Source organism: Zonotrichia albicollis, chromosome 6 (genome assembly GCF_047830755.1).
Source record: "Zonotrichia albicollis isolate bZonAlb1 chromosome 6, bZonAlb1.hap1, whole genome shotgun sequence".
Lineage (NCBI taxonomy): Eukaryota > Metazoa > Chordata > Aves > Passeriformes > Passerellidae > Zonotrichia > Zonotrichia albicollis.
In genome coordinates this window covers 41,511,630-41,524,402 of record NC_133824.1, presented here as the reverse complement: position 1 = coordinate 41,524,402, position 12,773 = coordinate 41,511,630, and the positions used below count along the sequence as shown (strand labels likewise).

The following is a 12,773-nucleotide window of genomic DNA, read 5'->3' as shown; positions in this document are numbered from 1 at the left end:
AAGAGCTAGCTGGTGGTAACTGTTTCATAAAAAAGAACTGGTTTACAATTTTAATTACAGAAATGACATTTTGATTGCACAGCATTTTGTGCTCTTTCAGTTTTCATTAAACAATGAAAATAGCTTGGGATGGCATGGCTGCTGGATAATTCTATGAACACCAGGAAACCTAATTCAAAATCTCTCAGACAAATGAAGTGTACTTTTTCCTACATCTAACATTATTTTCTCTGCTTGAAAGCTACAGAATAGCTCAAAGACTGGTGAATCTGTACGTGGACTAGTCCAGCAGTCAGTTCAGACACCAAGTGAACATTCCTTCCCTAAAGGAGCAATAGATACTTTACTTTAAAAGAATCAGGGCTTTGCCTACACAAAAGCTTCTTTCCTTCAACTTGCACAACACTAAAGGACTTAAGGACCACAGATACCTTGTGTTCTACTTGAAAACAGAAGCCCAGAGAACCCCCCTCTTCTCATAAAGGGAAAAAAGAAACTGCGCAAAGGAGGGAGGACAGCAAGTGATAATCAGAGTGGTCATTTCCTTTCAGATGTTTAGAGGTCATGAAGAGAACAGGCTGAAAAGGCTGTAATGTTGCAAAACAATCTTCCTCTGCTCTGCTGAGATTTCATGCTTAAGAGAATATTTGACATGGCAGTATTAACTTCAGTAGTTTACAAGTAGTGAATTATTTTTGTGCAGAGAAAAACCCCAGAAAAAAAAATTTCTCTAGCTCCTGCTAAATGACAGAGCCACACTGTGTTTCAGGTAACCAGAGAATGTTTAGATTTGGAAAGTAGCTCCACATTAAGTATTCAACAGCAAAGAGGGTGGATTAGGACTAATTTCATCCCTAGGGCAACTCCAGACACCTTTCAAGAAGTTATGCTTACAGCAAATGAGGCTTTTCTTCTGAATTCTAGCAATTTTTTTGGTTATTGTTGCTGTTGTTAAAAAGGAAATATACATCAGTTAAAAAAAAATCCTATGAAACATAAACTTCTTGTTGTTGTTGCTGTTGGTTTTGCCGGATCAATTCTCTAGTTTTTAAGTGACAACACTACTGAAAGCTTTCAATGAAAGCTTTCTTTACTGAAAGACATTGTAATTTAAAGGAATGACAAATTTGGGAATTGCATTAAATGCTTCACTGACAGAAGCAGAGTTTGAGTGTACTACTTTTAGCCTGGCAGACAATAATACCAAGGTCTTCTATAGAAAGACAACATCCCATTTTTATTGATGCTCCTGGAAGAGAGAGGTCAGACACTCACAAAGAACTCTGCCTGGAGTATGAAAGGATCCAGTGCCTTCTTGTGCAGCTCCTCTTCAGTCAGGATGTTGGAGGCAGTCTGGAGGTATTCCCGGGCTGACTGCTCCCGTGGGGACATGACATAGCCAAAGCCTTGCTCAGAGCAGCCTGGGGTGCACATATCCAGTGTGAGTGAAACATTTGAACCTCTCCTGCAAAAGAGGAGTCAAAGTTTGCTTACAACAGATCCATCACTGCCAGCAATGACAGATGAACAACCTCAGGAAATCACCCAGCTGGTTCTGATGGGGTCATTTTAGTCACTACCTATGATGCTTTTTGTGCAGACAAGAGAGCAGAAGATGATTTTGTACCCTGAAACATCGCTGGGGTAAGATCTTGGGATAAACTGCCAGTTCAACTTTAATAGAGACACAAAAAGCCAACCAACTGCAGTGAATAATTTTTCTATCTGAAAAATGTTCTTTCCACAACTGTACATCATAAGAAGGGTAAAATGAAAGTCCCAACACTTGAACAGTCACATTATAAAAAGACACACTTGAGCATAGAATTTTTTGTGTTAGTTAGCCACAATATAAACCAAAGAAGTCAAAATGCTTACTATGAATAAAGTTTTAAAGCATTTCTGAGCTTCTGATAGTCTCACATAAGACAGACAAAAGCAAGATTCAAAAGCCATCAGCGAATCTATATTTAGATATCTTTAACATAATAATAAAGCCACACAATATGATGATTACTAGGTAGAGGTTCTATACATTTATACAGTAAACCTATTTTTGATGAATCTTGACTCAAAACATTTAGTTAGAGGGTGTATGCAGGAGTGTGCAGGAGCTAATAAAACCATGTATGCATGCAGGCATGACCAACTCACAGAAAGGACAGGAGTCATCACTTGGATCACAGCCCTTTCCCAGACTCAGGATTTTGTCCAAAAGAATTTGCAGCCTGCCTCCTGCTATGATTCACAGCCATGGGGAAATGCCACCAGTGGCAGACATGGAATCTTTAGTGATACCTTTCAAAGGATTTCACCTCACCCTCCTATGCTATTAAACAGCTACCACAATTCTCCTCCAAGAGATGCATTTGAAAAGGATTTCTTTTGGTTCTCTCAAGGTAGAAGTGACTACCTACATTAATAGCTCTTCAGCATGAAGAAATAAGATTATTTCTTCTTCAGCAACATTCAGTGGTGTTTGAATTTAGCTCCTGACCACCCTTTTAATTGCATAGGTGGTTAAAGAATGAGAGGGAAATAAGAGAAAAGCAGAACGGATGCCAAAGAGGCAGGTGGGTGACACAACACCAAACAAAGGAAAAGTGAGCAATGTGTAATGTAAATGAAGTTTGTCAGGGCACAGCTCAAACCTGAAATGATGTCTGTCTTCTCAAGGACATGTGTATGTTGAAAACAAGTTTATATCTGAAGTGTTTGCATTGCACCTAGTTTGAGAACTTCAAGCAATTGCTTTCATTGTCCCACTTGTAGTTATTTGACAGGTTTTGATTGTAATTCATTACTTTAACCAACTGATTTATTCTCCAAGCAATACTACCCGATTCTCTTGATACAGTGAGTGTCTTTCATGGTGGCTAGCAGTCACCTGAGGAGAAATGTCACACCTTTAAAGTGACAGAAATGGAATGAAATCAGGGATAGTGAAGAACACAAATGACTCACATATTTCAAGCCCAATCTTGCCTATAATGAAAAAGCAACAAAGCAGAAGCTTCAGGGACAAGCCCCAGAGGTTACTGTAATTTCATATAAAGGTAGACTAAAACAATAAAAGGTATAAAATCTTAGGGCAATGTTATAACAAGCCATAAAGCAATAAAAAACATTCAAAATCCACAAGAGTGCAAATTGAAAGCTCTCCTGTAACACTCCTTTTTACTGCATCCTGAGGAGCTTCAGAAAATCATCACTGTATTCTTAAAATCTATGCTCTGTCCGTTGTTTTAAGCTTTAGAGATGAGAATTAACTATGGTTAGCACCATAAGCTTGAAAACTTAGAAATAAAGAAAGGTGATACTTTGCTATGCTGGGCCTCTCAGTAACTTCATTTTTATTCGCAACATCCTCACTTTTGCAGAATTTCTTTGCAGGAATTCTATAATCAAGACCTTTATTCTATTTCACTAAAACAACTGAAAGAACACAAAACAGAAAAAGATTTTCCTTTAATCTTGAAACTGCCCTTTCCCAGCTGTGAACCTCTCTGAGAAGCTCCTGACTTGCCTGAGAAACTCCTTTTTTCAAGCTGCCCTTATGGTTCAAGCAGTGGATACCAACTCACCCCAAAGTTCCATTACTGGGTTCATTTGAATAATTCATTTACTTCTGGATTAACTCATTAATATGAGAAATACTAAAGACTATCACTTTGTCTGTGGTTTGCTTTTGGAGAAAAAGACTAGTCCTCCATTACGAGTGACAGGGGAAAAAACATATCAATGAGACCCACCTCTTTCAGAGGTAAAAGCCTTTACTACTCCATAGGGGATTTCATGCAATGCAGTTGCTGTCTTGATGAGTGGTGAGAGACTGATCAAACACAAATAGATGTATTCAATGGGAAGAAATGATGCTTTAGAACAGCACTTGTTGACAGCTGTCCAGAAACTGTGTGGTGTTTAACTAACACACTTGTATTTATGACTGGACTGAAAACAGGACAGGAAATAAAAAGCAGGTGCTTGACTTCACAGCCACGTTTGAAAGTGACATTCACTTTCAAAGACTTTAAAGACAATAAAGCTTCCTGCCAGGCACAGAACTCCTAAACCCAGAAAATCTGGGAGCAGACTTTTCCCTGTTAGCCACATGTACCCTACCTTTCTTGCAAGCCCACGGATTTAACCGTCAGAGTAGCAGGGTCTGTCTCTGCTTTAATGTCCATGACGCAGTCAAAGACGGGAGTCTCTGGCACGGGGTCCAGATCTAGGAAGTCATCTTCATTTTTATCCTCTGTCCACTCTGAGTAGGTGAAGGAGGGCTGCCGGCTCACGGACTGCCGTCTGTCCTCTTGCAGCGGAAAGGGGGGGTCTGGAGGGGCTCTGAGGAGGTGCCAAACCTGGAGGAAACAAACATTTAAACAAGTTTCTGCTTGTAGCCAGCCCTTCCACATAGCCTAGGGCATAGGTCTTTGGGGCAGCACTCCAGCTGTCTGCATTAGAATTGGAGAGTACTGAAGAGAACAGGAATGTTCCATGCAGGAGTGGCTTTGTGGTGTGTGTTGCAAGGATTCACATTTACCCATTCAAACCTGCTTTCAGCCGCAGAGGTTTCCACAGAGCTAGCCAGGCTTAACTCAGGGATACAGTAGAAGTGGAATGTGCTTGTGACCATCATGTGCAAGCCAACATGATACCACTGTCCTTTTGTTCAGTTCCTTATCCTTCCCAGGCTTGTTTACAAAACAAAAATCCACTACAGTGTTCTACAAATTAGACCTCTCCTGATTTAATGGCTTTCCATCTGAAATTTACATATAGGTTCTCTTAAGTTAATACAGCTGAGCTGGACATCCTTAATAATCAGATACTGTACCCTGATTTATGTGAATTTATGCAAAAACCCATCATTTTTTGAAGAGGCCTCAATTTTGATGTACCTGATCCTGGGGCTCAAAATGCCCATATCAGTTTTTGGTCAGCGGCACAGACTGTTGTAATTTAATTATCTGATTTGAATATGGTATGAACACTAAATATTGAATCCTGTGAAGTTTCAAGACAAATGCAATATGAAATTTTGTATTACAAATTAACAAAAGGTTTGAAATTGCACCAATCTAAAAAATTTCCTCATCGTATCAGTTTGCACAGATGCTGTGATAAGACTAGATTATTTGGAAATCACATTGGTAGACTTCAAATCGTCCACACAGATTTCAGTTAAAAATTTCAAACCCACCTCTGAATTTCAGGATCTGGAACCTTAGGCCAACTTCATCCATCTAGCATAGAACTTGGAGTAGCATCACTCAGGCTATTGCCCATACAATCTATACTGAATTGTCATGCATCCTTTTGAGATTAAGAACAAGTCTTAGTCTCACAAGTAAAAGCCTCTTCTGTCCTTTTCTTACATGGCTTTTAAATGAACAGTTAAATTTTAAAAAGTGCCACTAAAAAGGTCACATTTATCTTTCTAGGCCAGTAAAGCACATTAGGATGTCATGCAGGACAGCATCAATTTCAATATTGGGAAAGAAGGGCTTGGTCATAAAGGCACTCTCAAAGGAAGATTCCTTCAAGGTCTCTTCTAGGTACATGGCTTAAAATCAATTTTATGTTGAGAGAGAGAGAGAGATCGCTCAGCTGAGACAAAGGGGAAAATAAAGAAAACTGTCATCATGCAACAATCTGTTGTCCACCAGGTTGGGATTGTAGAAACCATGCCTGGTTCAAGCACCATTTTCAATGTTCTGCTAATTACGATGTTATTCCCTATTCTGCAAATACTGATAAAAGCAGATGTTTTCAAATTTGCAAATTGCAAAGCATGACCTCAGGCATCTGAGAGAAAGGTTACAGGCAAGCAGGAAGGAACAAGGCTCATGTGCTCTGTCTAAACAGCCTCTCCTTCCTAGTGTTCATGTTAGAGATGGACCATAGATCAGAATTCACAGGACACTTCTTATACTCTGTGCCTCAGCAATTTATCCAGACAGGGTGACACAGAGTGACATTTGTGCCTCTACTCTAGCTAGGAAGGTCTTAGCACAGACCATAGGAACACAAACCAGTGCAAACTCGCCAACATGGAAACTGTTAGAAAATGTTTTTCTACACACAAATTTTAACCAACACAAAAATGGGCCAAGTCTACTTTAATCTATTCATGTTCACTTGCAAGGAGTTGACATACAAAACTGTCCAAAGAGAGATCAGAATTTTTGGCCGTGAAGAGCTTTCACTTAACTTTATCTTCTGTGCTAACAATGGGTCAGTAATAAATGTTTTAATCCACCAAGAAATAGCTGAATATGCAAAAAACCCACACCCCTGATATTCATATTTTCAGCCCAGAATGTTTTGCTGCAAATTTATCTGGAACTCATACAGTTCTTGACAATTCTTAATTGTCTTTAATTTTTTAATATTTGCAGTTACAGAATTACCAAAAGTTTATTTTTGAGGACAAAATTAATCTGGATAAGGTACAGCAGCATCAAAATCCCAGAAAATTGCATAAACCTGACTAAGTTCCTTACCTACATCAATGATCACAATAATGGAGGCACTAACTATAATTGCTTTGCCTTGTGAAGGGTTTTTAGAAAGTCCATTTTCCTGACACACTAAACAGAAGATTGTGCCACCATGCCGCCTCTGAGTGAACTTAACTGTGGCATATAATGTGATATTATTTCCTAGCAAGGAGTGTGGTCAGCAAATCAAAGGAGGTATTACCCTCTACTTGGCACTGAGGGAGCTGCACCTTGAATATTGTCTACAGATTTAGTTCCCCCAGTTTAAGACAGATATGGAAAAACTGGAGTGGTCCCAGTAGATGGTTTCAAAGGAGGTCAAGGGTCTAGAGTGCAGGAAAAATGTAGAGGGAATTGTGCTTGTTAAGCCTGGCAAAGAGGAGGCTGAGGTGATTTAACAGTGACCTGCAACTACTTGAAGGGCAGCTCCAGAGAAGTAGCCAGACATTTCTTGGTGGTATCAGCTGATATCACAAGGAACAACAGCCACAAACCTGCAGAAATTCAGTCCAGATACTATTTACATTTGTGAAATTCAGATGAGACAAGAGGAAATATCTCTTCCCCAAAAAGTGCTACATGGTTGTGGCACAGGCACACAGAGAGATGATAAACCTTCCCTCCCTGAAGGTTTTCAAAACCTGAGTGGAAAATTTCATGGCTGGCTTTACCAAGCGTTGGCAACAGCCCAGCTCCAAGCAGGATGTTAGACTAGCAATCTCTGCCCACCTACAGTCCCATGATTCTGGGATGTATTTCATTATGCTGTTCATCACTCAAACAGCATGTGTACGGCACAGTTTCAACTTCCTGAACTACCTGGGGTGCACCTCTGGAAGGACAGGAGGTGATGCTCTGCCTGCGTGTTCAGTAGCTGCATTCCCACTCTAAAAGAACAGCACAGAGGGGTTTGAAAAGCCACATTCAGTTAGAGCTCCCTGACAAGACAGAGCTCTCCATAGCTTTCCCATCAAGCACACAACTTCGTGCCAGTTACACAATCCATGGAGAAACACAACATGCTGCTGCTTCCCAACAGCTGACAGCTAACTAGATTAATTGTAGTCGTGCCACTTAAGCTTGTTCTGCAGCTGGGGCCTTGGCCTACATCTAACAGGATTTCAGAAGAACAGTGGCACTCTGGAAAAGCTCCTTCTGCCATTGAATTCAATGGATGATGGTCCTCTTAATGGACACATCCTTTCTACTTCAGTGGAAATAGTTTTCCCATCTGTAGATGGAAAAAATAAAAACTATTTTTATATACCATTCTACTTCAGTGCAATCCCCAATTCATCAAGAAATTGGGTAAGGCTAATTTCTCTACATAAAGCAAGCAGATAATTATACAGAAACAGCCTCAAAAATGATGCTTTACAATCAACTTGGGCACAACACCAACAACTTCTGTTAAATAAGACATCTTATAAAAACTCCCTGAAAAAGGGCATGAATATAATTTGTGGTGTATCATAACTTACCAAAGATCCTACAAATAGCAGTCCTAGAGAAGCCAAAGACAGCAGGATGTATGATACCACAACACTCCCAACTGTAGTCAGGCTCTGTGGAACAACAGAATAGACAATGATTGATGAAGTATTCAGGGGCACAGTTCAGTGTCTGCACTTGGCCAAGTGTGTATTGTTTCCCATGAAGATTTACTGATATCATACTCACCTGTGGAAAAGCTGCCATCAGCACCAAAAACAAATGCCAGGCTTTGGAGAAGACTGAAACTGAAATCATCTCTAAGCCCCAGCATCTTGGAAGGCCTAAATCCCAGATTTCACTGTGAAGGCAAGCAGGAGTTCTGCTTCCTACCCTCCCCCTTTGCCAAAGTTGAGATCTGAATCCACAACTCAGTTTTGCAGACTGGACCAACACTTCATTGCTACAGTCAGTGTGATTTTTAAACTGTGGTAAAGGGCTTTAAACAAAGTTTAGTGCTGTTCCTGGGTTTGGGGGTCCTTAAATAGAATCCAGCCACAGAGGAGTTTTCTGTTCTTTCTATGCATTCAGTGAAACACCATCAGGTTAATTCACACCACTGGCAGTGGAACTAATTCTGATGTCTCTGTCATTTTATAGTAGTCTATAGTTCAGCCTGGTCTCTGTAGTAGGTGCAAAATTCAGTTCTAATGGGCTTCAGTGAGCAAGGAATTTCACTCTGTTTTTCTCCTGCTAGTACAGTTAATGAGAAATTTGGAGTTAAGAGCTTCCATTTGCTTATTTTACCATGAGAAGATTTCTTTGACTATACTGTTTTCAAGTGTAAATTTACACAATAAATAGTGTTACAATAAACAGTCCTCAAACATATGCATGAACATCTGTACAGAGCCATACATGGGGTGTTCTTGTGATGCATTCTAGGAATCACTTTCCTCTGTGAAGGACAATTATTGCAAGTCAAAATTATACAAATCAGTGTTTTTCTGTAAGGAACAATCATTTGTTAATGATTGAGCCACTGCAAATAAGACAGAGGCAACAGTCTGTGAAGAGCTCTGTGCATAATAAAGCCAACTGCAAAAGAAAAAGTGCTTCTTTCAAAAAACCCCAAAAGAGCAGGTGACATGCAGCTCAAACACTGAGAAAAGAGAAAACAGTCTTCACTGTACTTCAATCACAAGAGGTACTGAATCAGATTTTCTATTAGCACTGTAAAACCTCTGCCTCAAAGATTATGTACAATAGATCTAAGCATTCTGATAGCAAATATATTTCATCAGATTTTTGAAAGTAGCTGTTCACCACTTAATTAAGGTTCTGTCCACACTAGAAAAATCTGCACTGGGTATAATTACCAGTAATTTATCAGATGACTCATTCTCGTATACATGTCATCATGTCATGGTGAGAAGCCAGGCAATTTTACTGGGGTAGCTCTGAAGATATAATTGAATCTGTGCACCTAGTGCACTTGAAATACATTTCCTGCACACAGATATGTTCTAAACACTCAACAAAAAAGAATTTTGAGACTATGTTGCAATTTGCACCTTTTATATGGGTTGATCCGCTCTTCCAGAAATTAAGCTTCTAGTCATCCTAAGAAATTAAGTTCCAGCTCTCCCTTTACTGGGGGCTAAACCTTAATGAGATGACTTCTTATTGCTTTGTTTCATTTGCAATAATTTGCACATAATGAAAAATATGCTGTGCTGACCTAACATCATAGTCATCATTAAAATTCAGCCCAATATCTCTAAGATAAAATATTCATGTGCTTTCAGGAAACTCTTCTACCATTTCAGTATGTACATATGAAATTCACACATATTATACTTATCAGTAGAGATATTAGAAAGACCACTCAAGGCTACTGACATTAACTCTATAACCAGAGAGGAGCACAGGGACTGACTTACCTCCCCTTGATCTGAAAAAGCCTGTTTAAATGGGGTAAGCAAGTAGGAGAGCAGGTCGAAGGCATTCTGAGCTGCTGGGATGGTCCCGTAAGTGCTGTACCACAGCATCATGCCAAGAAGCTGTGCAGTCAATCAGAAAAGACACAATTAGCATCTCTCATTATGCACACATTCATTTTCATTTCAAGACTGCATAATTAACTAATTTAGTTAGCATTGATTTAACGTTGATTATCGCTTTGGCTTTAAGAAGTCAGGTATTTTCTAGGCTGTAGCTTAACAGAATAAAAAGGCTGAAGCTCCAAGCTCAGCCACTATTAACTAGATGTGCAACACTGAGTTACACAGGCTCCCTCCAGCCCTCACTAGTGAAAAAGCTGCCCAGAAACAGCAAGTGGAGTAACACTGAAAGAGCAACAGGTTCCTCTGGCTTCCGAACTTTCAGGATTACTACTTTTAAATCAAAACTAGTAATTCCATGAATTTAGGATGTTATTGAAAGGCCTCTCTCAAAGCTCTCACAAACAGTCATGTTTCACATAGGTATCACTATAAATACACACACAAACACACACGGAAACTTTTCATTTAAAACACTCAAGGGTGCTGCACATGCTACAGTTAACAAACTACAAAAGCAATGACTTTATATTTAACACACTCAGAGAGAGATATAAGCTCATTCCACATCACAACTTTAAACAGCACACCTACTGCTCCACTTGTAACCAACATGGGTCTTTACCCCCATACATATCAGCTATGGAAAAAGGATTTGGTGGGATATTGGTGATTTGGCAAAGGAGGCATTTGCAGTACGGCAGGAAATGGGACGGGAGTGTGGGACATGAAAAGGCAAGGGCTGCTTCAAGGCAAAGCCGTGAGAGGTGGCTGCAGAAATGAGGACTACACCCATTCCCACTGCTACATCTACAGAGAGTGAGGAAACCTCCCCAGCCAGCACAGCCTAAAGTAAGGGTCCCAGCATTCCAAAGCTATGCAAGCTGCCTTACCAGTATCTGTGAGAGGACAAACAGATACATGCTGTCTCCAGGTATCAATCCATTCCACGGGGGAGGCCAACCGAGCACTGTTGTTTTCTGGGAGGCTTTCAGGGACTGCTCCTTCCTGCTCCGCTCTCCTTGCCGTCCTTCAGCTTCATCCACTGACTCCATCCCAGCTGGACGGGAACAACCTTCACGTGAAAACGACATGTGCAGGCGATGAATGGGATGTGACCCTGCCGGCACGGCGGGGGCTGCAGGGCTATTGTTTTCCTGGAGACGATGTTACCTTTCCATTCTGCCTCAGCAAGCGCAGCTCAGGATTGTGAGCGTCACACTCTATTAGTGCAGCTTTATTCACCTGCCTTCATCAGAAAAAAGTGAGTGTGGGTGGATAAATTATTTTCCCTTTCTTTCCGGAGGTACAGATTCTGGGCTTTGTTGTTAACAAATTCTCATTTACATTGCTGCACTTTTTCATTTTTACTTTTTAAAAAAAGCTACCTGTGCTACTGCCTAGCTACACACTTCCCAGCTACGTGATGGCAAAGAACCCATTTTGCCCCTTCCTGTCACAATTTCTCTATTTCTTTTATTTGTCTGCTTTGTCTAGTCCGATTATAGATTTCTGAGGTAGAGGCTGTTTCATCTGATGTGTCTGAATAGTGCTCAGGGACTCTGGGTTTTGGCTGAATGTCCTAAGGCACTAATAAAATAGACTTTATTCCAATAACCCACTTCTTGGATGAATTCATACTCAAGAGCTATTTAATAATGTTGCAGTGCTGTTTTGTTCAGTGGAAATAACCACTGTATGGCTATTCCCTCAGTAACAGTACTTTGAATAGAGTCTATTTAGATATAAATTAATTTACAAGTGAGGAGTGAAAGATCAGAATCATTGGGTCTAAGTATTACTGACTTACATCTTTGGATATGAGGAATGCCCCAAGGCTGCCCTGTGTAAAACTCTGTAGACTTAAGCCTAAACCAGCCTCCTGTGTCCCAGGCAAAGGCCCCACCATTGGCCCTTACCTGGTTTCTTGAGGTCAGGTTTCCACAAAATCTTCCTCTCAGCAAACGTTTCCCTAAATGTCTCACACTTGTAACTCTAAGTCAGATAAGCACCCATTAACTAGCCACAGCTCTTATCATAAAATGAAATATATCTTGTGTCTAGCCATAGTAAGAATTCATCTTTTAATGCTGGTTTTTTTTTTTTTGATGCTAGACATCACAAGAAGTCTACCTCTCAGTCCTTAAAGCTGAAAAGCTTCAAGCTTCTAACCTGCTTCATGTCTCACTAGATTCCAACAAGAATAGAGAGGAAAATACTTGTTAATGATTGCCAATTTTTCCTGCTATTTTTGTGGGATGTTTATGTTCTGTGTTTTGGAACCAGAATTTGAAATTTAGCAGGGACAGAATCTTTGTGTCAGAAACTATTTTTGTTACCTTTGCAGAGAGATGTGCACCTATGGCTGAGATTGAAAAACATCTACTTTCTTATAGTTTATTCTTGTTTGCTCCTAAAGTCTCTAACCCTCCATTTTCACTAAACATAGTTTAAGTTCTACTTTTCCTTTATCTGCATTAAATAATGCACCTCTGTCCCTAACAATGATTAATGAACATATTTACTGTTTTTCAGGTTCTGATGATTTCCTATTTTGCATATTCCTTCTCAAATCTCAAGATAAAATATACACAGTGCAAAACTAAAACAACATTGGGAAGACAACCAGACCAAGGAATGCAAGGAGCCAAGGAATGCAGATTTCATGCTCAGCTTTCAGCTGGTTTTTATAAATCATAATATTTCATATTTCAGAACTTTTGTTTAACTGACTAAGGGTGCTGCCTTATGTAGCAGGTAAACAGCATTTCTTTGT

The 12,773-nt window shown here is 39.9% G+C and overlaps 1 protein-coding gene across 11 annotated transcripts in view; it reads right to left on the bottom strand.

Moving 5' to 3' along the window:
* Positions 1-12,773, bottom strand: part of PTPN5 (protein tyrosine phosphatase non-receptor type 5) — a 110,582-nt gene that overhangs the window by 54,801 nt on the left and 43,008 nt on the right. For 10 of the 11 annotated variants that reach the window (XM_074543341.1, XM_074543337.1, XM_074543332.1 and 7 more), the window contains exons 3-7: positions 10,891-11,072; positions 9,878-9,997; positions 7,985-8,068; positions 4,123-4,361; positions 1,276-1,465 (exon numbers count right to left, since the gene is read on the bottom strand). In XM_074543341.1, coding sequence (XP_074399442.1) covers positions 1,276-1,465; positions 4,123-4,361; positions 7,985-8,068; positions 9,878-9,997; positions 10,891-11,072 — 815 coding nt within the window. Of the gene's footprint in view, positions 1-1,275; positions 1,466-4,122; positions 4,362-7,984; positions 8,069-9,877; positions 9,998-10,890; positions 11,073-11,170; positions 11,247-12,773 lie in introns of all 11 variants that reach the window. The other variant, XM_026793159.2, reaches the window with a different exon arrangement.